Source organism: Leptosomus discolor, chromosome 6 (genome assembly GCF_034619465.1).
Source record: "Leptosomus discolor isolate bLepDis1 chromosome 6, bLepDis1.hap2, whole genome shotgun sequence".
Taxonomy (NCBI): Eukaryota; Metazoa; Chordata; class Aves; order Leptosomiformes; family Leptosomidae; genus Leptosomus; species Leptosomus discolor.
The window spans coordinates 14374643-14398851 of record NC_141396.1 but is presented as its reverse complement, the minus strand read 5'-3'; the positions used below and the strand labels follow the sequence as shown (position 1 = coordinate 14398851).

Genomic DNA, 24209 nt, shown 5'->3' with positions numbered 1-24209 from the left:
AGAGCCTCCCCTCATCAATTCTTTCCATTGATTTTGAGTCTGCCTGCTTTAGAAGCTGAAAATGTTGATGCCAGTGGGCAAAGTACAAGAATAGCAATTGATTGCAAATACATTTTATGATACTCTGCTTCCATATTTTAAAAGGGAAAATTTATTAATGGCAATAGGTCTCTGATTTTGCCTTTTAACCACATCAGTCAAACCGATAGTGATTCGCAAACCCCTGGATATTTTCATCTTCTCTGAAGTGACCCCTTTTTTTGTTTTCTCTGTCCCCGCAGACAGTGAAATCATTCCTCCCGACTGCCTCCGGCCCCGCTCCTTCACCGCCATCCGCCGGCCCTCGCTGCGGCGGGAGACGGAGGACACGCGTCTCTCGGTCAGCCTGTGCGACCTCAACCTGCAGGAGGAGACCTTCCATGTGACGGCCACTACGTGTCCCATCCCACAGAACTCCCTCAACTCCCAGCACTCCCACCTTCTCCCCTCCCAGCTGGAGAGCGACCTCCGCTTCCACCATCTCCGGGGACCCCACGTCAAAATCCTTGATGACCAAACCGTGGCCCGTCTGGAGCATGCCCGGGAGGAGAGGACTTTGGTTTTCACCAGCAGACCCCTTCGGATCAACGAAACCATTTTCGTCAAAATCAACAAGTCCAATGCCGTGCGCACGGGGACGCTGTCCTATGGGGTGACGTCCTGTGACCCCAGCACCTTGCGCCCCAGTGACCTCCCCTATAACCCAGAGTCCTTGGTCGACCGAAAGGAGTTCTGGGCCATCTGCCGAGTCGTGGTGCCCCTCCAGAGTGGAGACATCCTGGGGTTTATGGTGAATTCGGATGGTGAGCTGCACTTGAGTCACAACGGTGCCAGCACTGGCATGCAGGTCTGCGTGGACTGTTCCCAGCCCCTCTGGATGTTCTTCGTTTTACATGGCGCTGTCATGCAAATTCGATTGTTGGGTATGTTGGACCCTGTTTTTCCAAACCTAATGCACAAGAAAGCAAGGGGGGGGATACATCACAGGGGAAGGGTGGAGGGAATGAATGGCTCCCTCCCTGCTCTAGGATCAGGTACAAGTTTTGGTTTTATAAAAGGAAAACAAATATACAAAGGCACATATGTAGCATGTGTATGAGTTACAAGATTCTTTGCACTTCTGTAGCATCCTTCACTTGACGGTCTTAAAGCTCTTTTCAGATGAGTCACCACTGACCTAGGAGAATCAAGGAAGTGGGAGGAGAGGTGCTTTGGGCTGAGCTAATGTAGGGCATAGCCAGCAGAAAAAATGAGATCTGATGCCCTTTTCTGCATGTTAGCTATCTGCATGACCGGTTCCCCAAAAGAATGGTCCTCTTGCTTTCCCCAGGCTCGTATGCAAGAGGCAGGCTAACCAAGCAGAGAGGAAGACCTGTGCCTCATGATCCTGGCAGTGCACAGAGTGTGGCATTGACCAGCTCAGGAGGAGAGGGGTTTCCTTGACCCTGTTTAAGGCAGTGTAGCTCACACAGGTTGATGGACCTCTCAAGAGCTGGCCTCTTTCTCTTGATATTTTTGCTCTCTTTTTAAGCTCTACTAACTGAAATACTTCATTGAAATGCTGAAAGTCATGTTTTGAAGGTGTGGAGGGAAAAACCTTGAAATAGCGTTTGCTCAGGATCAAATTTACTTTTTTCTGCATGTGTGTGTATTGGACACAACGTAGGATGTGTTTAGCCATGAATTTGGACCGTATCATGGTTCTGCTGGTGTCAGTGTCAGAAAGTAAATGATGGATTCTGAGAACATGGTGTAATTCCTGGTACTCCTCTAACTGGAGATGATTTTAAAATGCTGCTTCCTTGTTTATACTGTTATATTTGTATAACTTTAAATATAGTCCTTTTTGCTTCAAATCCTCTCTATTAAAATGCCCCTCTTACCCAACAGGAAAAAAAACACAAATCCAAAAGCCAACCACCACCTCCTTTCTTAGGATTTATAGACAGTCTTTGAAGATAAATTGTGATGAATACACACGTCTGTTTACAGGGTCCAGTTCACCTTAATCACAGTATGAAATGCCCTATATAATTTGCTTAAAGTTGACCATGGGCCTATGCTGTGAGTGGTTTGTGGCTGTTAAAGGCTCGCAGATGACAAATGTAATACTGCAATTTATTTCCAGGAGACCAAGACTCAATCCCTGATAATTCAGCCTGATTACATTTGTTGTGGGTACTGTACATAATCCGTGGCTAGCTCTGCTCTCCACCAACATGTCATTGTGATAATGGTAGGTGAAGTCAAACAGATCCGAGTAAAATAGGAGATTAAATGCTCCTGTATACGTTAGAAGGAAAACATCCTCAGGTCATTGAGCTGCTGATGGAACTAAGTCATCGACCAGTGCTTCCTTTCATATGAGATCACTATTTCTGGCAGTTTTGCACAGAGCAAACAGCCTGCTTGCAATGGGTCCTGAAACAGGGCAGCAGGGCTGTGTCTCACCAGAGGGACAGAATCATGTCCTCATACAGAATTCAAAAGAGCATGGACTTGGACACAGGCCTCCTGCTTCTTGGGCAAGCCTCCTGCTGTGCATACCCTGCGTATGTCCTCCCCACCTGCTCACAAGTTCAGCCCAAACCAGTACACTCCCAGTCCATGTTTTAGATAAATCTGCATTTGGATCCATGAAGTGAAACCTGCTGAATTGGAAAGCTCCTCACTACCTGTGTTTGTGACCATGTAACAGATTTCTCTGGTCTTGATCACTGGAAGAGAAGCTGAAAATGGGCTATTGTTCTTAAGTGAGATATAAGTGAAAAGAACCGGACTTGCTGACCTTGGCTCTCTCAAGGAAATGTCAGGACCCTGCTGAGTGTACAGCTTTATCCATGTCAGCTTGGGCAGCAAGCTGCTATCCCCCAGTTAAAAGCTATGAAATTGGAGTTTGCCTATAATCTTTAACAGGTATTAGAATACAAATAAAGCTTTTCAGGCCTATACTTGCAGTGTAACAGTGCTGGGTGCAGTACAATCTCAGTATCAGTACAGTGCAAGTGCCCAGAGAAGAGCACTGACTGTCCCAACACTGCACATCTCTGCGCCTGCGGTAATTATATGGTTCAGCAATATCCCAACAGAAGGCAAAGAAAATTATGAACTCCCATCCCTAGCTTTTGCAATGTTATTAGGGAGGTGACATGCACTGTTTGCACTGCAGTGGAACAGATTATGGTGCTTGCCATAATATCTGTCATTATAATATTAGAAAATGTAAGAAGAACATAAAATGTTCATCTTTCTAATGACAAGCTCCATCTTCAGAATGCAAACACAGGTAATTTTGTGTGATCTGTCTTTTGTAGTTTGAGCTTTATATCACAGGAGAAGACATGTTTATAGTCATCTTTTTCTAGTTTTAATGGAAAAAGTGAAGTTCCATATCCTTGAAAGAAATGAGACACAAATACTACAAGAGGCATAATTGTACCAAACCTATCTTAAATAGCAGATGTCATTCTATTTCTGGGAGCATACCATTATTACATTAATCAAAGCAATGTTCTGCAGTGTTAAGGGAACATCAGCACTACAGCCGACTATGAAATGAAATTAAAGTTGCTAGTTTTCCTTCTTCTCCAGCTTTTCTATTTCATTTGGAGGACTAAGAAGGTGGAGAGCAGCAATGCCACTCTTGCACCTAGAGGAGATTTATTTTTGACTCACAGAACAAGGTGTCTTAGGGTATTGATCACTGGATACTACATTTCATGCCTTGAGATTAGTTGTTTGGTCCTGACCCAGAGCAGGACCAAGCTCAGGTCTCTCCTGGCTTGTGGCTTTACCATAGAAGCTAACATTTGCTGACTGCAGTTATTCCACAGTGTTGGGGATACAACATTTATTTTCTAATCTTAGTATCGGGGGAGACCGTCTCTACCCAGGCTGATGGTCTTACAGAACGCTGTAAGAGTGGAGGCCAGTGTAGGATTGATTTGATTGTAAAGAATTCTGACTTCTGTTTCCATCTTATCAATCTGGCATCATATACTGGCAATATATTTGCTGTAAGAGGAACAAAAAAGCAGAAAATAAAGATGAGGTTGGGAACACTATTTTTCTTTGTCACCCTCAGCAGAGGGAAAAGAAATTAAACCCAAGCACCACTGCAGGAGGGTGAGAGGTGACAGTCTTCTGTAGTGGGAGGTGGAAGGATGTCAATTTGTTGCAAAGAAAAGGTTAAAAGGCAACTTGACCAACATGGAGGGAAGGCAAATGAAAGAGGAGGGCACTTCAATGTAGCGGATTATAGAATAAAAAATATCAAGCTGCTGGAAAATGAAGGGACACAAATTTAAATTAAATATGAGGGTAATTAACTACAGGAACCAGCTGTTGAGGGAGGCAATAGATCTTTTTGTCAGGATTGGAAGCCCTTCTAAATGTTTTATATGTAAAGCGCTGGTCTTAATTCAGAAATTCTGTGGGTTATGCACATAAAGACAACAAACAGAAACCCAGATCATTAGGCATGTAGAAATGAAACAGTCTTTGCATATCCTTTAGGAATTCCATTAGTTCAGGCTTGGGTTGTTTTTTTTTTCCAAGCATCATTCCTGTACAGTCGACAAAACCAGCCTATTAAATTTGATTTACTGCTTTCAGCTTTTGCTGGTAAGCATTTCAGCTCATACACAATTTTATCAACAGCTCTGAAAGGTTGAAATGAGCCAGTCTGGACACATTGGTCTGGGTTTGGTCTGGGTTTGGTGGTGTAATTCGTTTATGAAGTTAAATTGATTGACCCCATAAAGTTTTAAAATGTATGACTCATGTCTGGAGGAGCTATCACAGCACTAAGTTTATATATTTAGTATTTGGGGATCCAAATGGTTGGGGATCCAAATGGTTGGGGATATTCTTTCATTTTCTTTTGTCTCAGAATGAATCACGAGCATGTAAAACATCTTCCTTCTTTATTTTGTTTTAGTTTGGTGTGGTTTCCCTTGTGAATTTCATTCTTTCCAGTAACATTGGAGTTTTCTTTTGAGCAACGAAATAACATGTTCCATCAACAGTCATACTAATGAAGCTGAGTTGCCAACTTATCTGTGTCCTTTCTATCCATGCACTTCAATAACTCCAGCCTCACCAGAACAGCTGCACAATATTGCTGCCTTCTGGATGTCTCCTAGTGCTGGCCAAGAGCCAGCATTAGGCCTAAAAAAACCCACCTGAGAGCCAGCATTTGGTGTGGGTAAGTCTGTACTCACATCCATGCTGGACAAATGCAGAGTGTGTAGGCAAAGCCCTCCTGCCTTCTTTACTGTGGGCATGTGAGTTGGGACGCCTACTTAGCTGCCCATTGCAAAATATTTAGAAATCAATTGTTGCTGAGATTTCCATTCTTCTTTCAGACTTTCTCGAAATTGGTCAATGGGCTCAAAACTGGGGGAGCCTGGTGGGAAGGAAGAGTGGGCTGATTGAGGACTTGCAGGCAGAACAACTATGAGTCCTTGGTTCCTTGCAATGTCTGACAACAGCAGTCAGCAAAGGACCAAATTGGGAGTTGGGTCAGCAGAGTACTGTGGGACGAAAGGTGCTGGCAAAGGGCTCTTTAAGGCGACAGTGGAATTTGATCTGAAGTGGCCTCAGTGCCCGTGTGTAGAGGCAAACTGCAATCCCATTAGGAGGGAGGCTTACTCAAAGCTGTGCCCATTAGGACTCTTACTGGTGGTCAAGCTTAGCAGCCCTGATAGTACTTTGTACTAGACCCTTATCCTGAGGAACCAAGTGGAAAGAGTTACGGCTTCATGGATGAACAGAGTAAGGTCTGGCTTAGGTGACACAAAGCAATGGTTTACCAGGGGAAATTACTTTCCTTCCTTCTGTGATGTTCATCACACTGCCCTGTCCCTGTTTGGTTTTCTTTGATTTTAGCTCCATCCCAGGTGAGTAAGCAGACGGACCACTAGTGATTCACAGGCCGTATCTGAGCTTTGAAGACCTCCCTCTCCTTTCTTACCAGGATTATTCCTCTGTGTTCCAGGATTCCTCACGTACCTTGCTAATAGAATTCCTGCAACTACTCTCTCCAGATTATCTCCAAGGTAGACTTTCTTCTCTTTTCTCTGGTCTCTGCTGCGGCACTTTGCCCTCATCCATCTAAGAATCTGTAGGTGTTTTTGTGAGCTGATCCCACCTTACCCCCTCTCTTCCCAGGCTTTTGTCCATTCCTATGTAAACATGTTTCTTAGCCTGTGGTTGCTCCTTGACTGTCCAGGACACTCGCATCCCATGGCAGAGTATCTGTCCCTTCCAAAAAACTCCTCACTTTGGGTGCAGTTATATACTTACTTCACACACGCAATTGCAGTAAGCGTACAAAATATTTAAATGATAATTGGTGTGTACTGGCACAGACAGTAGGTACAGTAGAAAAGTATCTCTCACGGGCAAGGAGAATTCGGGATCTTGGTTCTCCAGCTCTGAATTTATAAGTTTCTTATGTTTGAGAGAAGATAGTTCTTTGCAGTAGTAAATCACATACCTTCATCTCTCATCTCAGAGGTGGCCAGTGTATTACCCATCTGGGAATTTGATCCTTCTTCACCTTGGTTCATTCCAGTGGTATGGAAATTGCTGAGTTAAACACAGCACAAGAGAAACCTGATAAATGCACAGAAATGCGTGTGATTAATCTCTTCCTTTAACACGGGTTCAACTAAAGTGCCCCAGAGTTTTGTCATCCATGTTGGGTTTTTTTATTTGTTTTGGAAATGTTTCCCGCTTGTATGGAAAATGGTCTCATTAAGCTGATTGGGACCTAACAGGCCTGTGTTGTGTGGCACTCAACTGCCTGGAGTTCCTATGCACTGCAGGGTATGTGTATTTTTATGGTGTTAGAGACTAGGGGGAAAGGAAGAGAGTTAATATTCAGTGCCTCTTAGAAAGAAATACACTTGTATTAATTGCTGCCTCTTCATAAACCCTCCTATAGTGCATGGTTTTATCTTTCATTGCAACTGAAGTATACATTGCTGGTGTTAAGTTGTAAGAGCTGCACAAGAGCATTACAGTGTCCATAACTTCTGGGCTTGATTCTAGCACTGCACAGGGCTCTTCATTCATGTCCTGTTTTATATTCATTGTTTTAACAGAGAATTAGCACAAGGGGAAGCTGTCGTGTTAGAGGAGACAAGTTGCCTTATAAATTGTGCCTTAGAAAACTGCTCAATCCTGAAAGGTTGGGTGCAGTCAAATGCTTGTCCCTTGTGGTCAGTGTCAGCAATGTCAGAGCTGATACCTGCTCATGGCACCTTTGTACTGTCCCACTATAGATCTCATCATACATGACAGAATTAACCCACACTTGCCATGGCTGAGTCAATGAGCATTAATTAGCCTGTGTACTGAGATATCAACCAGCATCTGGGTAAAGGCTGGGCAAAGCAAGTGGACCTCCTCTAAGTGATGGCCACAGGGCTTGCAAATGGCTTGTCCTCTCCTCCACAAGAGCAGAAATTATTATCATCACTAGGTTAATCACTGGCTGCAGTGAGATGTTCATAGTAAGTGATGTATAGATCTCCCTTTCATAACGCCTTTGCCTGCCTGCAGTGAATATACAGGATATGGGATCATATACCAGCCTCTTTGAATTGCAACTTGTCTGTCAGGACAGATAAAATTTGCCTATTCTTTGCACTAACACTGGCATGAGTTAGTTATTCTGGCTACTGTGAGAGTGACATAGCAGACTAAACTCTTTCTTTTCCTTCTTTGTCAGATGCCTTTTCATCCAGCAGAGTGTCCCGTAGAAATTCAGAGCAGTGCTGGCCAAGAAAAGTGGAAGTATTTGTTTCCTGTATGCATCTAGCACCCTATTTATACATGTCCTTCCTGGAGAAGCGCAGAGCTTGGAGGTGCTGGATTAGACAGTGATTTTCCTTTTGGCTGTGGTGTCCTGTGGGCCAAATGGCCTTTTTGAGATGGATCTGGAAAAGGTGCTGTTTATGAACAGCAACATTTTTGGTGAGGGTAATTAATACCTGTGATCTGGAAAAGGTGCTGTTTATGAACAGCAACATTTTTGGTGAGTGTAATTAATACCTGTGATCTTTTAGAGGGCTTTTTGTTTTGTTTTTCTTAAGATGAATGCTCCAACTCTCATTTTTTATGTGGTTCAACTACTTAATCCAGGCTTGGTTTTTTTTTACCTCTTTTGATCTAAGCATCTGTTTGGGTGCTTTGTTGGTCTAATATTTCTCAGGTTGAGAGGTGGAGCCCCGTTAGAGGCTTTTTCACTTCAGTTCAGCTAGATGTTCATTGCGTGGTGTCCATGCCCTCAGAGTTTTGCAGGATGAAGTGCTGAGTAACCGCTGAACTTCACCTGTCAGGTCAGGAAAGATACCTGTAAGTTTGCTGTGTGCTCTTTGCTTTCAGACAGCACATTGGGTTTGGGCTGTGAGAGCTGCTGAATCTGTGGTGTCTGGAGCTTTCATGTGCTTAGCTGGAGTGTGCATATAACTGCAGGAGGGTAATAGATGTGCTGGTGCCCTGCTGCCCTTCTGGACACAGCAGACAGCAATGCTACAGTGAAGCCTTTTCTGATCCACATGAAAGTCTGCACTGTCGTACTCCATGTGGTTTGGATCTAACTTTTACTTCCCTGAACAGTGGTAGTCTGACACCCATCTGCAAACACAGGCTTTATGGTTTTGCATGCAAAATCTGCCAGGCTGCTTTTTGACTTATTTCTGGACATTTCTTTAGCATAATGCAAAATCTCTTATGTTTTCATGGGCTTGTAAAGAAAAAAAATGTAATATTGTTCTATTCAGAACAGTTTTAAAATCCTCTGGGAAATACTTGAATGCAAAAAAACCCATGGATCATCAACTGATGTCAGTCACCTGAGAGGCAGAGATGAGCTGCAGCACTGAGGCTGGGCTCTGAGACCATGGCTGGCCAAAAAACATTGAGCCCAGGGGAAGGAAGCTCTGGTTTCTGGTCAATGCAGTATTGTTCCCATCACCGTGGGAACATAACAAATGGCTGTGCAAATACATGTGTTTTATAGCATTCCAAAGTGATGGATATGCTTACATCCTTCCCTAACATTATTGTTGATCTTTAACTACCATGTGCCCAGGCAGCAACAGGTGCTTTGTTCTTTTGTTTTAGCATACTGGATTCAAAAGTCTCTGTTGGGCAAGACCTGAGTGGCCCTGGGGGACAGACTAACTCTCCTGAAGCCTTGGCTGGAGGCAAGAAAATCTGATAATGTGCAGAAATGTATATGGCTGCTCTTTGGAGCAGAGAGCATGCTGTGGGGAGGGCTGTCATTTTAGTATTGAGAAAATCTTGCTAAAACCATGTTTGGTATTTGCAGCTCTCTCTACGTCTCTTGGAACATTTGCATTAGTGAAAACCAATTACTGAAATAAAATGTGGAAGGATTTAGCTCTTGCAAAGCTTGTCTTGATAAGACCCACCTTTTAGTGGATGTGCCACTAATTGGAATACCAGGGTTTGTAGTATCAGTGTCAAGGGAGAGGTTTGACATCTGCCTGGGGAATATCTGAAGAGAGAAACTTTGTCTTTCTGAGAAAAGACAGAGGAAAGAACCCAGGACATCTCAGTATACTGTGTTGCCACTAGACTGCAAGGTCAAAAGAATGCACATTTAGTGTACTGTTCCAGGTTCCCCACTGCATCTTCGATACAGGCTTTTGCTCGTGTAATATGTGAAAGAGCTGTGTAATTCCACCAGTCTGCATTCTCTGATAGTTAAAAGTGTATCTCTACCTTTTTCTGAAATGGGTGGATGAATAGAGGAAAAAAGAAAGTGGGAAAGTTCTACAGAAGCTACAACCATGAGCAGACATACACCCCACCCCCCACCCCCCTCCCCAATTTATATAGAAATTTTTTCAGTAAAGAAACAGTAAGGACCAAAATTGAGGTCCCAGTCCTACCAGTCTTGCACATGGTTATTTATCAAGGGTGTTCACATACTAGTGATCACTATAAAGCCAAGAATCTGTAGTAGATTAGATGATTAAGCAAAGATATGACTCTTACAGGGTTAAGTTGCTCCAGTATCCAGTCTCAGCAACACCACGGCCCACTCACACGGCAGGAGCTCATGTGTTATGGGACAGACCTCCTTAGGCGGATGTTCATATGAGCTCAGTACCCACAATTGTGCCAGATTTTTGAAAGAACCTTAATCCTATTTAGATAACAAAATCAATGGCCCTGATACATTGAGAGTGTTAAATGTGAGAATGCATATTGAGCAGTTTCTGAGATAGGGCAATTGTTTTAGCTGACAGGCTGAAAAATCTGTATCCTAACAAAGGGAAATCAGGTTGAGAGTTTTGAAAGGCATCTAAATGACTATGACTGTCAGGTGCCCAGTATTCATGGGACTAAAATGTGTGAGAAGTGCACAGCTCTCTTGAGCACCCTTAAATATACCAGTTGAAGGCTGCAGCCAGATTTCAGCAGCTGTTCTAATCTTTTCCACTGTATGCTGGAAGCTCTGGGACATGTGGATGGATGGAACAACATTGAAAATGTGTGATTACTATTAGTAATTACCTGATCTTTATTAGCTGTCCTCTTTATGCAGCAAATGTGTTATAAAAAGGGAAGGGTCTGTCAATGTGCTCCACATGATAGTCAGCATATGGGCAAGTCAGTATGTTACATAAGACTTCATCTTCTTTAGACACTATGGCAGGAGGCTCCCATATTTTGTCTGTTAGGTACAATGTTTAGTTAAGATCCTGGCATAGTCCTTAAGAAGGGTATGGGTAAGGGAAGCCCATTAAAAAGGTGAAGAAGGTCAAACTGTGTGAACTGTGAGTTGGACAGTAGTGGTCTTTTACTGACAGCATCCTGTAAGCCAGAGAAAACAAAGTTTTAAGTTGGATGGGTTCAAAGGGGGGGAAAAAAAAAAAGAGTGCAGACCAAGTGGTTATGCATTATTTTTATAATGCTTGTATAATACTCATTAAGAGCCTAGACAGGTAATGCAAATAGCAGAAGGGGAGCGAAACACCTGAGACAGATGGTGTTCAGCATTGCCAGAAAGCATTCTGGGGGCAGCAGTCATGATATTCATTCCTGTTTGCAGCCAGCAAACACTGAGTATTGCTCATTTGTTTCTTTTCTACCTTGAACACAAAGTCTCCAGACTATGCAATACAGCATTTCCACTTCAAAGCAGCAGACATTTTCAGCTTGTGGAGCCTGGTTTCTGCAAGATTTCCACAAGCACAGTCCCAGTGCTCTGATGGAAACATTGTGCTTGCAGGCCTTTGGGGTTAAGATCTGAAAAGTGCAATGGGACTATATAATGCTGAATTTAATTATGAGGGGGAAAGGGATAAGGGAGGGAGACAGAGATTCAGTAAAATGCATTGAGTCTTGCTTTTGTCTCCTTGTTAACATGGACACTCCTCCGCACACTGGGACAGTATGAGGAATGCCCTGGTCAAATCCCAAGAAGTTACTGGGTACCTTTCACTGGCTGATGGATGCTTTTCATATCTGATGGCATTCAGCCTGCTGTCGTTATTTGGAATGGCCCTGCCCCTCTATCACCACTCTCAGGAATAGATACCAGATTAAGAAATGTGTTATGAACACCTTAAAGTGGCAGTTTCCCAACCTTCAGAGATCCAAAGTCACCAGTAATAAGGAAACAACATGCTCTTTGGCATTACAACACTTTTCTATCTCTGCTGTAGTTTGAATCTGGGAGTATTAATATACTACTTGCTAGCAGTGGGTTGGGATTTGTGGCAGCTAGTCCCTGCTCTAGGGCACAGAGATGCCCTGGGGATTTACTTGCATCACAGCAAATGCCCCTAAGCATATTCAGAAGGACAAAGCAAACAGCACATTGCTCTTCCCACCTGGTTTTGTTGTTGTGGTTGGTTTCAAATTCTCTCTGTCAGGACTATGCAGTAACATGCATAATCACTTTGTTTTGAGAAACAAATGTAGAAATAAAATTTTTATAAATTAATTAAAGGGGAGAGTTAATTGAAAAATTTCTGTATTTTTAGGGAGTATTGACTTTGCATCTGGTCTTCTTAACAACATAAATCCTTCAGGAGTACAGCTTTCACCAGACAGCTGCTGTTAATATAAATGCTTGAAAGTTGGGACAGCCTCAGGAGATACCCCCTGAGAGTGGATTGCAATGTTTTGGGAAACCACCCTGTTCACCACAATAGACACAGAGAGCCAAAAGCATCTCCGACAGCCACAGCTGCTGTATTTTGGTCACAGTTAGGACGTTCTATAAAAGGGCAATTATGGATACAGATAATTACTCTCATAAAAATCATAAATGCTGGATGGGATCCCAAGAGACTACCTACTTCACCTTACTGTTCTGAAAGAGCTATAATGATGGAGATGCCGGAGTCTCTCTAGGAAGTCTGATCACTTTGCAGTGCTTCACTATCTACATAATGTCTAACCTGAATACCTTAGGAGTCTGAATCCATGATTTCCGGTCTTATCCAGAACTTTCACAAAGAACAGATTGTTTCTTCTCTCATGTGAAAAATGTTGCCATCTAAAAACCATAGAATCATACAACTTTTTAGGTCAGAAGGGACCTCTGGGAATTACCTAATTCAACCTTCTGCTCAAAGCAGGGCTAACTTCCAAGTCAGCACAAGACCATGTCCAGTCTAGCTTTGAGTATTTCCAGAGAGAGATACCACAGTGCCTCCAGGCTCCAGTCCTTAACCAGCCTCACATGACTCTGGATTGGTGCAAGCTTTTCATAACAGGATGGCATTGTTGGTTTATGATCATCTGGTGACCTCCAGCAACCCCCAGGCCTTTTTCTGTAGGACAGCTGTATTTCTGATTGAATGGACTAATTCCCTGTCCTGCATTTGGGTAGCTGATTACCTCTGCTTAAGTGCTGCATTTTGCATTTGATCGTATTGAATACCATCCCATTTGTTTCTCATCCTATTTCCAGTCTGGCAAGACCATTCTGAATTACAAACCTTTAGTATACTAGCAGCCTTTCCTGGCATGGTGGTGTCTGTACATTCCATGGTAATGCTGTCTTCTACTGAAAATATAGCACTCTCTTTTCTTTTTTGGGTGGACATATAGGTTCATTTATTTGCACCTCTCCCAGAGCGATGACAGAAGTGCAGAGAAAGAGTCAGTTTGCATTGGATTTTGCTAATAATCGGACTTTGCAAAGATAAAACAGCAAATGGAATTGATTCAAAATCCATTTAAAGGTGATTCCAGTGTGTTCAGCGTGTTTGAGATCAAACATGAGACAAGTTAGCAGCAGAGACAATTTATCCGGGGGCTTTAGAGAGAGGAAGAATGTTTGAATTTATTTATTTAGAATTATTTAACTTTTTAAAATCATGGTTTGAAAGCTAGGTCTTGGAGCTCTGTGCACACAATGAGTGTGTTTGGACTTGAGCAAATGTATCTGGTTTTAGTTAAGCCAAGCTGGCCACACTCATTCCACCCTGCACATGATCTCATTCCATGCTCCTTGTCATGGTATCTGCAGACTATCCAGCAATATATTAACGGCATGAGTAACGTGTCTTATGTTCATTATTCTGTCACCAAGGGAGAAGTGTGTCTTGTCTGGTAGGGAACTCAGATTGTTTGAAACAAAGCTCTATACTTATGCTGGAGAAAAGTCAAGAGCTGCACCTTTTGTTAGGAGAAAGAATTGGGAAGGTGTGTGCTAGCCCTTGGGCCATGTTGAGACTCAGACCAGTTACAGCCAGAGACGATTGTGGTTCCTGCCCTGATGAGCTGTCCTTGCACTGTGGAAAGGCACTGCTACCAGCATGCTCCATCAGTTCATACTCTGAGACACTTGGGGAGCCTCCAAATTCTCCTATTAGTCCAGGAAGAAAAATGCTCCTAATAGTCTTTATTTTGCATTTAATGAAATGACCAGGTTGGTGTTAGAAATGCAAGCGTGCTGTGAGTCAGCCGAATGGAAGAAATGTCTCCAGGCTGCAGCGAGGAGAGGGAAGGCTTGAAAAACTTGTTCAGCTGCTCAGTGTTCATATTTGTTCTGTGTGCAGTGAAAGAGCTGAAATCTGTGCCCCTGCTGGGCCTGTTTACAGTGTGTGTTACCCACAGGGCAAGTTTTCTGCTACGGTCATCTGTCAGATTGGAGGGGAAGGGCCATTGCTAGTGGCTGTCATTAGAGGCTGCATCATTCTCTTTGCATATTTACTGAGCTAAACTCCAGCCTCAGCTCCCGTCTGTGTGATAAAGGAGATGCCTCTTTGCAGCATTTCAAGTGTGAGAGCCCCAAAGCCCTTTACGGAGGCTAATTCTACTTCAGACTGTTCTGGGGAGCAAAGCACTCCTGATTTGAAGAGGAGTAAAACTGAGGGACTGAAGGCTGAAGCTAATTGCTTCTTCTCCTGTATGCAGTTCTTAGAACAAATTTTGACCCAAACATGCCCCCCCGCCTCAGTCCCTGTGCCCTGCCTCAGTCCCTGTGCTACACTTAAACTGTTCAGTCTTGTTCTGCTAAAAAGGGCAGGAAAATCTGGCATCAGCTGCTGCTGCGCCTTTGCTTTTTTTACACAATCTGCAGTTGGCACTTGGAGTCCCTTCTTCCCAGGTTTGGTCCTCCTTGGCTGAAAGGGGACCTTTCTGGTGCACAGGGTTTTCCTGGCCTCCTGCTGCTGCTTTTTCTCTGGAGAGTAGCCTCCGACTCATCAGGGACACTGTGGATCCAAACCCTCTGTGTCTCTCGGCTCCTTATATGGTAACATGAAGAAGTCTTAGCATTTAGTTCTGATTTGGAGTTACCCTGGTTGTCTTCTCAGCTGAGGAATTAGAAACTTTTAAACCATACCACGAAGACGCCATACCTTGGTTCATGCACATGTATGCCACTGTCTCACCACTGTCTTACTGAAGACTAGGCTGCATCATTAACAGTTAAATTCCCCTGCAAAGCCTTTGCAGCAGCTAGTGTTTTAAGCATTCCCTTTTTTTTTTTTCCCCTTCTGGAAGGGCCTTTAAGATACTTGTTGTTGTAACTGCAGAAGAAAGAGGCTGAGACAGAGGGAGGGTGCCAAGCAGGCTGTGGGGCAGAGCTAGCTTTTCTGGCAGACAGCACACTTAACACAGAGGTGATGGCGGGCAGTGAGAGCAGAAGGTAATGAGCTGGGACACCTAGAAGGGACTTGAAGGGTCTCTGCATTCTTGAGCCATCACATCCAGACATGCAGGGAATGGAGGAAATGTTTCTGAATGGGGGGATAGGTGTCCTTGTTCATCTCAGAGCCAAATGCATTTTGATAACTTATCCCCGCCTCTGACAGAAGCCACCCTACAAAAGAGGCAGAGCAGTGAGCAAAGCTAAGTTTTCCTGATTGCCAGACCCTTGTATTTGACTCTGGGAAGTCCTTGAGTGACTTTGCATGAATTTGTTGGAGCCTGCCATGATGCAGTTTTGCGCTGGGTTAGCAGAGTGCTTTGACAAGGTGATATGTTCTTGTACTGGAGTCCAGCCCACCCTAATGCAGACTCTGTCCTCTACTGGCTACAAGCGCGTCACTGGATATAGTGCTGAGTGCGCATATAAGCATGAAACCATAAGGAAAGTAACTGCACTTAATGATTTGAGACACATTTAAGGGCAGAAATAAAGGGTTATGATGGCTAAAGGAGCTCCAGCAAATTTCGGGGGCTGTGGGAGCTCGATGTCTCTTCAGGGTCAGCTGCTAACATTTAAAAAGGCATATGAGGTGCTTTTATTTCCTTTGTCTCTTCCCTAGATTTCATGCTGATGAGACACAAATCCTGACAAGCGCTGAGCTATTTGCCCTACCATGTATCCCCAGTGCCTCGTCAGTCACGATTTTTAAAAGTAACTGTAGGTTTCTTTTCTCGTGGTGCAGGTTCCACCATATTAGCCGAGCGGCTGGGACTGTCCACACCAAGCTCACCCACATCGACACCCAATTCCCCCACCATCCTCTGCGGTGGCGTCTCTGACCCCATATTGTCTACATGTGGCTCTGGCCCCCTCTGCAGCTCTATCAGTGGTAAGTGTGGTGGGAGTCCCCTGCTGCTTTTCCTTTGCCTCTCCCTGCCCGCTCCTGCACTGCGTCCCTTCATGTCTCACGCTTGTCTCCCAGAAGCACTCTAAAACCACAGTGATCAACACAGTCTCCTGTCTTCTCCCTCAGGGAGGAAGGGAGAGCCTCTGCAAAGGCCATTTTCAGTCTGTTTTACATTGAAGCTGCTTAGATGCCTAGACAGCAATATTTCTCCAACCCTTTTCATCATAAAGGTCCCAAGGGAGGCAGCAGAGTTTCTGTTACGTGCGTGGCCCTGTGACGCACAGCTCCTTCTGCAGAGCTATGTGGCTGTGACATGCTGCATACTAGCCTAGACTGGAGCTACAGGTATGCCTGCAGCCCCCATCCCTCTCCACACACCTTCAGTACCCTCTTCAGAAAAAGGCAGTATTGATATTTCTAATATGCCAATGAATTCCAGTGAGATTAAGATAAATGTACATGCAGTAGAAAATTATAAGCTGTTCTGCAGCATTTTTAAAACCCCAGGCACCTGCATGATCCCAAGGCATTGATGGTGGGATATATAACTTACCACATTCTTGTCATTGTTGTCCAACCAAGAGTGTTTTTCACTGAAGATACATACCAGTCTGAAGTCTACTAACTGGTGACAACAAACATTCGGATTTTTAATGGGTTTTTGGGGGAAAAAAATAGAAATTTTCTCATTATCTTGCTACCTCTTCTGGCTTCATTGGTGAGGCCTCATTGTGGGTGTGCCGCAAGCATAATTACTGCAGCCCCTCATAGCTCTCAAAGCCGTGACCCACTATGAGCTAGATGCTGTCCGTGCAGGTACCACCCCACCCCTGTCCTGAAGGATCCATGCAGGTTGATTTGTAGCCAGGCATTGTGGTCGCATATCCCTGGATCTGCCTTAGAGCTGAAGCACTGCTTGTTTTGGGAGGTGCTGCCACCACGTGCCACCCGGCCTCTCCCTTTTCAAAGCAGATGGCTTGATCCGCTCCTCCTGATTTTGCCTCCTTTGTTAATGTTTAGACAGCGGTTTGAAAACGTGAAACTGCTCTTTGTCCCTGCTGTGTGAGAGCAGCTGTCTCTTGGTTTGCTCTGCATGGGCAGCAGATCCCAGCAGATGCTGCCTTTCTGCTGCCCTGAGCTTTGGCATGTGAACCAAGGCTCAGCAAGTGGGACAGTAGGTCACAGGAAGGACCCCCTGATCCTGGAGCATCCATTTCTGCTCCAGAGCATGGGTCCTCCCTCTGTAGCTAGCTTCAGGGCAGAAATTACCCTGGGATGTCAGGAAGACTTTCAAGCAGCATGAGTGACCCTGTTCTTTGTGTTTCAGGCACAGCTCCCAACTCTCCAATCAGCCTGCCTGAGTCACCCATCTCCCCGTCGGTCTCAGGACCCTGGGGAGATGAATGCACCATCTGCTACGAGAACATGGTAGACACGGTCATTTACTCCTGTGGACACATGTGTCTCTGCTATTCGTGTGGGCTGAAGCTCAAGAAGATGGCCAACGCTTGCTGCCCTATTTGCAGACGGGCCATCAAAGATATCATCAAAACATACCGCAGCACTTAGAGCAGCAGCAGATGCTGTGGTGGGGACTGGGCAGGTGGGGAAGAGGCTGTGAAACAACACAGGTCTTGGTCTCTATTAATCATCCAGGAGATTCAAAAACCATCACCCACCACCACCTGATCCCCTCTTCCATGGACAACAGACGAGACAAGCTTAAACGCTGCTCTTCTACCCTCCAAGCAAGCCCTGGGGCTGAACTCCAGTGTGTCAGGGACTAATTTTCCTTGTGGATTTTAAAATTTATCTCAAAAAATACCAGCTGGTGCAATCATCCCTTTTCTACACCATGCACAGCGGAGGGGAGTCTCCAATGTTTAGCAGGGACAGCAAACAGTAAAAGGTTCAGTGCTACACATCTCCTTCCAGAGACACCCCGCGTGCAGAGGACAGCTTATCAGAAGAGGAGAGACAAACATGTTTTCATGTACAGCCAGCCTGACCATAGGAAGCCCCTTAGAAAGGAGGGAGCGAGGCAAGCTTTGACCCAGCGAGGGAGGTGCAGTGAGTGCATTCACAGTGGAAAGGCTGGGGCCAGGGCAGAAAAGGACACAGGATTTGTGAAGCAAAACCCACTCCACGTCTGCAGGCAGTAGAGCAGCCCCATGGCAGCCCCTTGAGGGCTGTCCCCCGCTGCTCCTCCCTCCCTGGTCCCTGGCAGAGTCATTCATGGCTGATTTGGCAGCCAACACTGGCACTGGCCTTGCTTCCTGTGAGCGGTGTCCAGCCACCTCCTGTCACCATCCCATTGCATGACAAGCGGCTCTCAACACTCCCCCCCCCCCCCCCGATTTGCGTGTGGTCTCCACACAGCACAAGGGATTCAGCAGCATCTCTGCCTCCGTGGGCCTGCGGGAGAGGAAGATGTGTCTCCTGCACCTTTCTTCCCCCTACCATCCAGACAGCACTTGTGAGGGAGAAAATAAAAGGAAAAAAAAAAAGAAACAAAAACCCCAGCCCCACTGGGGAAGAATGTATAAACCCACATGTCTGTGGGTTTCATTTACTTGTAACTTTATCACTGTGCTTTAAGACAAAACCAGCCAGGTAGTACTCAGCCCTTCACAGCCAGCCCACCGGCAGGACATGGCTGTCCTTATGTGTAGGAAGAAAGGAAAGAAAAGAAAAGAGCTTGAGGGGTTTGGTTTGCTTTCTTTTATTTAAATAAATCCCCTTCCCTCCTGCCCCAGTTGGGAACCCTGCTGCCCACATGGTGGGCACCTGCAGTGGTGGCCCTCATGGTTGCTGTGACAACTGCCACTCTGCCATGGCCACTGGCCTGGCCCGGGGCTGCCAGCCCTTGGGCCCTCGCAGGGAGGTTCCGCAGCAGCAGGAGCTGCCTACTCCCCTCCAGCCCCATCCTGCTGTTTTCCAGGGTCATTCAGGAGGTAAAGATGGTGTCTGGACCCTGAGGGTTGATCAGGGCTGGGGTACAGCAGCAGTGGCGTTTGTTCTGCCATGTTGCTCACCAGGCCAGGCCAGGGAAAGCTATGGAGTTGCACCCCTCCTGCCGAGCCTTTTCCTGCACCCCAACATACAGCTGCTGACAGGACACGGGGGAACAGTGTGGCATAGGGATAAAAGCATTTAATACACACACAGCCACTCACTGTAGGGGCATTGTGCCCCCCCCCAGGCAGCAGATGGGTGAAGGAGCACTCACAGAGGCTGCTCCCAAGAGTGCCTGGAAAACATGTCCTCACCCTGTCCTCTCGAGGAAACGAAAATATAGGCTACTAGCTAGAAAGCGCATTGTAGAGCCTTTCTCTAAAGGCACCGTCATCACTGCAGCCTGCCATGGGGGGTCTGCAGCTACCCCCAGCCTCCCTGGTGGGCAGTACTAACTTGAATGCTGATATTCTGGTTACAGGGATTTATGTTGTTTCTTTGCATACCTCTCATGTATACCCCTAACCCAGCCCTGCCCTGCCCTGCCCTCCAGGCCAGCTGTTGAAAGCCCCAGAGCATCACGGCTCCTGTGCCCAGACACCCTCACTGAGGGGTGGGAAAAGGCCAGGTTGGCACAAGTCTGGGGGAAGTCACAGCAGCCACGACAGAAGCACGGCCAGTCCGCAGGCATGCAGCCAGCCTCCAGCTTGCCCAAGGACAGAGCCATGACCGGCAGACACAGGGAGCCTGTTTCAGTAGTTATGCAAACTCCAGTGCAAAGATTTCAGAAAGGAGGAACCCAAGGGGTAAGGAAGGTGTCGATGAAATGGTGGATGTGGGGAAATGTGCAATAAGCAGCCTCCCGAGCCTTCACCACATCAGTGGGACCGGTTCCCCTCTACGCAGGGCAAGCCAAGGGGTATATTTTATTTTTCAAGAAACTCCATCCATGGGTACCAGTGCAGTGGTGTGAATTCCCTTTTGACCTTTCGAATTCAGAGTGTTTTAATATATAACTGTGTTTGTTTTTCTGTGGACCAAACTCTAGGAGTTAGCAGAAGCTGAAAGCTCCCCCTAGCATCTGAGCTCAAAAATTGGGGTTAAGTCCTGCTCCCGGCATCACCTGGCCTCTGGTTGTGAGCAGGGAGGAGGAGAGCAAGGCTCTCTCCAGGGAGAAGAAAAAAAATGAAAAACCAAACAGCAAAAGCAGTAACAGTAACAACAATCCTAACCTTTTGTTTTGTTTGACTGGTGTAGGTTCCCACGTACCTTCGTGTTCTTGTGTCATTTGCATTTCATTGCTTTATTTTAAGATGTTTTGTGTTCTGTTTAAAGAGAAGAATAACTCATTGTGAAAAATTGGATAACTGTGATTGTGAATAAAGTTGATTTAGGTATCCTGCAGCAGCATGGGCAACTGAGTATTTACCGCTTCCACAAGCATGGCAAAACATGATGGGTAGTGCAGTGGTGAGAGGCTGAGGTAAGAGCAATGGTGGCACAAGAGCCTCTTCCTTGGGGCAAGCTGGGTGGGCAGAGCTCAGGCTTTCCTTCAGTGCTTAAGGATGGGGGGGGGGCGGGGAGAGCTGGATACTGAATAGTCCCCTGCTGGACCCCATACACACATAAGCAATAAAGGAAGCCACAAAAGTAAAAGGGAGGGCTAACTGCATTCCTGCAAGCTTAAGCCCCACGCTCCTGAGCCTCTTCACATCCTCCCCGGAGATAAGCCACAGCTTCTTTACTCTCATTGCCTTGTTTGCACAGTCTCTCTTAAGTGCCTGTAACCACAAAAAAAGCCCTCCACCAGCACAAGAAAGAGAAAGTGTGCTGTGAGGAAACCCAGGACCATGCTGCTCAGCCTGGTGGGGGCCAGGTAAGGTGGCTGAAGATGAGGCAGAGCAGTAGCAAAATAGCCCAGTGTCCCCATTCCAGCTCTGCAGAGATGTGACAGTCCAACACCCAACAGGAGGATCCCAGCCCTGAACTGAGAAACACGTTTTAAAGGCCCATTGACAAGCCGTGGGCTGGCCAAGGGAGACACTGAGGCAAGATGCAGATGCTCCCTCAGCATTTGCCAAGGGACAGAGGGACCCAATGAGGATTTGGATTCTTCAGAGTGATGCCAGTTCCCCCAAACCCAATAGCTCCTCTGCTGCAGGGATCTGCTCAGGAGCACACCTACAACAGAGCTGTGTGAGATTTCCTCCTCATCCGTTTGTTTAACTGTGCAGCAGACAAGAGGCTGGCTGGATCAGTCTCTCTTGTCACAGGACATTATTTGAGTTGGCATCTTCTTCCTCAGATGGGTGCTCCATCTGCCAAGGGACAAGATCACCCCAGGAGAGGTGTCCTCAGCCTCTCCAGCTGAACCTGTTCCACTCTAACAGCTCCCTGGTGGTCTAAAACTTTCCAGGCTGGGTAAAGCAAAACCACTTCTACAACCCAGCTTTCTCCAACACCACCCTGAGGAGCTCTGAGCTGTTGGAACAAGGCATGTCTGCACACACCTGTGCTGCACTCCAAAAGCTGTGCCCACTAGAGGTCTGGAAAGCCCTCTCTGACCCCATCCCAGCCATGGGAAGCCTCATCCCCTCAGGAGCAAGGGCTAGGAGCTGCACAACACAGGCTGCCCCTAGGAACCAGGGACACTGACCTGCCAGATGTGCTGAGCCCAAACATTGCCACATATTAGGACAAGGGAAGTGCTAACTGTCTGGTCCAAACTCAGATCCTCCCCTCCTCTGGCACCAGTGAGAGGGACCAGGGCAGGCACCCCTGTGTTTCCCTCCGACAGCCCCAGCTGTTCATTCCCTCCTGCAGCTGCCCTCTGCAATAGCCCCAGTTGCATCCTCATCTGCCGAGCGCGGCTGGAATCACCCTGCCCGGCCTTTCCTCCCCAGGCCATCACCATCAGCTCACCAAATCCAAACCAGACCTGCAATTTCACCGTCGCTGTTCTCCACCAAGACCAACCACGGTGCAGCACAGACCTTCCCCAGCGACAAGGCACCCCCTGCCGCAGCCCTCCCGCTGCCTCAGGCAGGGCCGCCCCCAAGGGCTCCCCGGCCGGCGGCGGCACAGCCCGCGGGGCGAGGATTTCGAGGCAGGAGGGAGGAAGGATGCTCCGAAAGTGGTCCAGGAGCGCCAGAGCTGGTCCAGCATCGCCACCTGGTGCTCCGTCCCCGTCACGGCACACAGCCTCTTGGGTTTTTTTAGTGGTGGTTGTTCCTCCACGCCCCCCGCCCCGCCCCTTCTCCTAAGGTTGATTTTTTTCTCCTTATTCACAAATACTACAAATACACATAAGTAGAACCAGAAAATTTTAGTCTAAGTGCAGCACAGCATCTGGTGGAGGCTCTCGGAGAAAAATGGGGAACGAAGGGAGCAATTAACAAAGGGTTACAATATACAAGGGGATCAGTATGTGGTGATTGCAGCAGTCCAGAAAAACCCTTTCAGCCCTAAGCTGCCTGGCTCACAGGGGAAGAGGGGACACAGGTCCCAGGCACACTTGTCATTAAGTTTGTGCCTTAAAATGCCCAGGACTGTGTGCTGCCTCAGATCTAATTCCTGGCATCCTTCAGAGAGCTGGGGTGTCCAAACAGGACTCCTCATGCACCATCCACCTACGTGTCAGCATGGAGGAACATCTCATGGGCACTGTTAGCAAATGCTGTGACTCTGATGTAGGGCTGGCTCATCTTAGGGCCTGGGTGAGAATAATTTCTCCACAGGAAGTTTGTGAAGTGCTACAAGCACATGGTGAATAGTCCCGTGCTAAAATGAAGGATGCATTCACACAAGGTCATTCTCTGCTGCAGGAACAGAAAGTTGGGGAGGGCCACCACCCCTCTGCAGTCCTGCTTTCCAAGGTGGCAGCCAGGCACGAGGCATGACCCCTTTTACCTACGGATCTGTGAACTGCTAACAGACAATGAGGAAGTGGACAACACTTCACAGAGAGCTCATATAGCCAAGCTGTGAACTGAAGTGCTAGAAAACAACCTTGTTTCCTTTCTACTATTACATCTCCTATTGCAACCCGCTCTCCCATTATATCCCCTAATCTGCTGCCTTCTGCATCCCCAAGAGATGTCCCGCATTAAGGAATGGGGATCCATTAAGAGAAACTCTTCAGTTTTACCTGTCTGCTGCTTCACACAGGAAAGAACTTCTACTTGTTGAGCTATCTGGGGCCTCCAACCTCCAAAGCTGAATAAGGGGAATCAGCAGGGCCCAGCAACGTTGCAGGATCAGACCTTAATATCCCATGTTCAAGCACCATCTGCTCTGCAGACTGCATGCAGCGGTGTTAAGAGCTGCAGGGCAACCTTTTTACCACAGAACCAAAGGGCCACTCACGTAAAAGGATGCTTTTCTTTTTATTTTGGACCTGATGACACCTCTCTCCCCAAAAAACATCCTGACAGTATTTTAAACCTTAAGACCCTCCTCAACATAGACAAAAGTTCTCCATGTTTGAGGGCAGAGGTGAGCAGTCCACAAAACTTTGTGAATTAGAAAAGATATGAAAATACAGCATACAATAACAACTCTGGGCCAGGGAATGAGAGAAGCTCCTTTATCCATTTAAGCCTAAGCTGAAATTTGCAATTGCATGTACATGTAAGTTGGAAGTTATTCTGGAAAAGCTAAATTCAACGGTTTGATAAACACAAGTGGAATTAAAACAGTACTGAAAAAATGGGACACCGCCATGCCCCCCCCCCCCCCCAAATAAACCAACTGGATCACAATTAAAAAGATCAAAAATTTATTTTTCCTTAGGGCATAAGAGGCAATGTAAACAAAATACCAACAAACAACAACAAAAAAAATCACAAGTCAATTCTTACAGTCTGCAAGCATTTGAAGATAGAGTACCCTTTTCCCACCTCCCCCCCAGAACACTGCAAGCCTGCTCAAATGTTAACAAGCAACAATTCTGGACCCTGAAGGTCCACTGAGTTTTGCCATGTCCCAGGTTGGGACTATATTTCTCATGTAAGAAGGACACTGCATCTGTTTTATCAAACAACTAAAAAAAAAAAAGTCCAACAAAATATAAATATTAACAAACAAAGATCAGATTTAGCACCACCTTTGGTCCAAGCAATCAGTGAACTGGGAGATGACAGGTACAGTCTG

The 24209-nt window shown here is 46.2% G+C and overlaps 1 protein-coding gene across 1 annotated transcript in view; it reads left to right on the top strand.

The window, feature by feature from the left end:
• NEURL1 (neuralized E3 ubiquitin protein ligase 1) overlaps positions 1–17672 on the top strand; it is a 160710-nt gene extending 143038 nt beyond the window's left edge. The window contains exons 4-6 of the mRNA XM_086466980.1: positions 282–962; positions 15939–16085; positions 17431–17672. Of these exons, the coding sequence (XP_086323106.1) occupies positions 282–962; positions 15939–16085; positions 17431–17672 (1070 nt within the window). The remainder of the gene's footprint in view (positions 1–281; positions 963–15938; positions 16086–17430) is intronic.
• The last annotated feature ends 6537 nt before the right edge of the window (positions 17673–24209 follow it).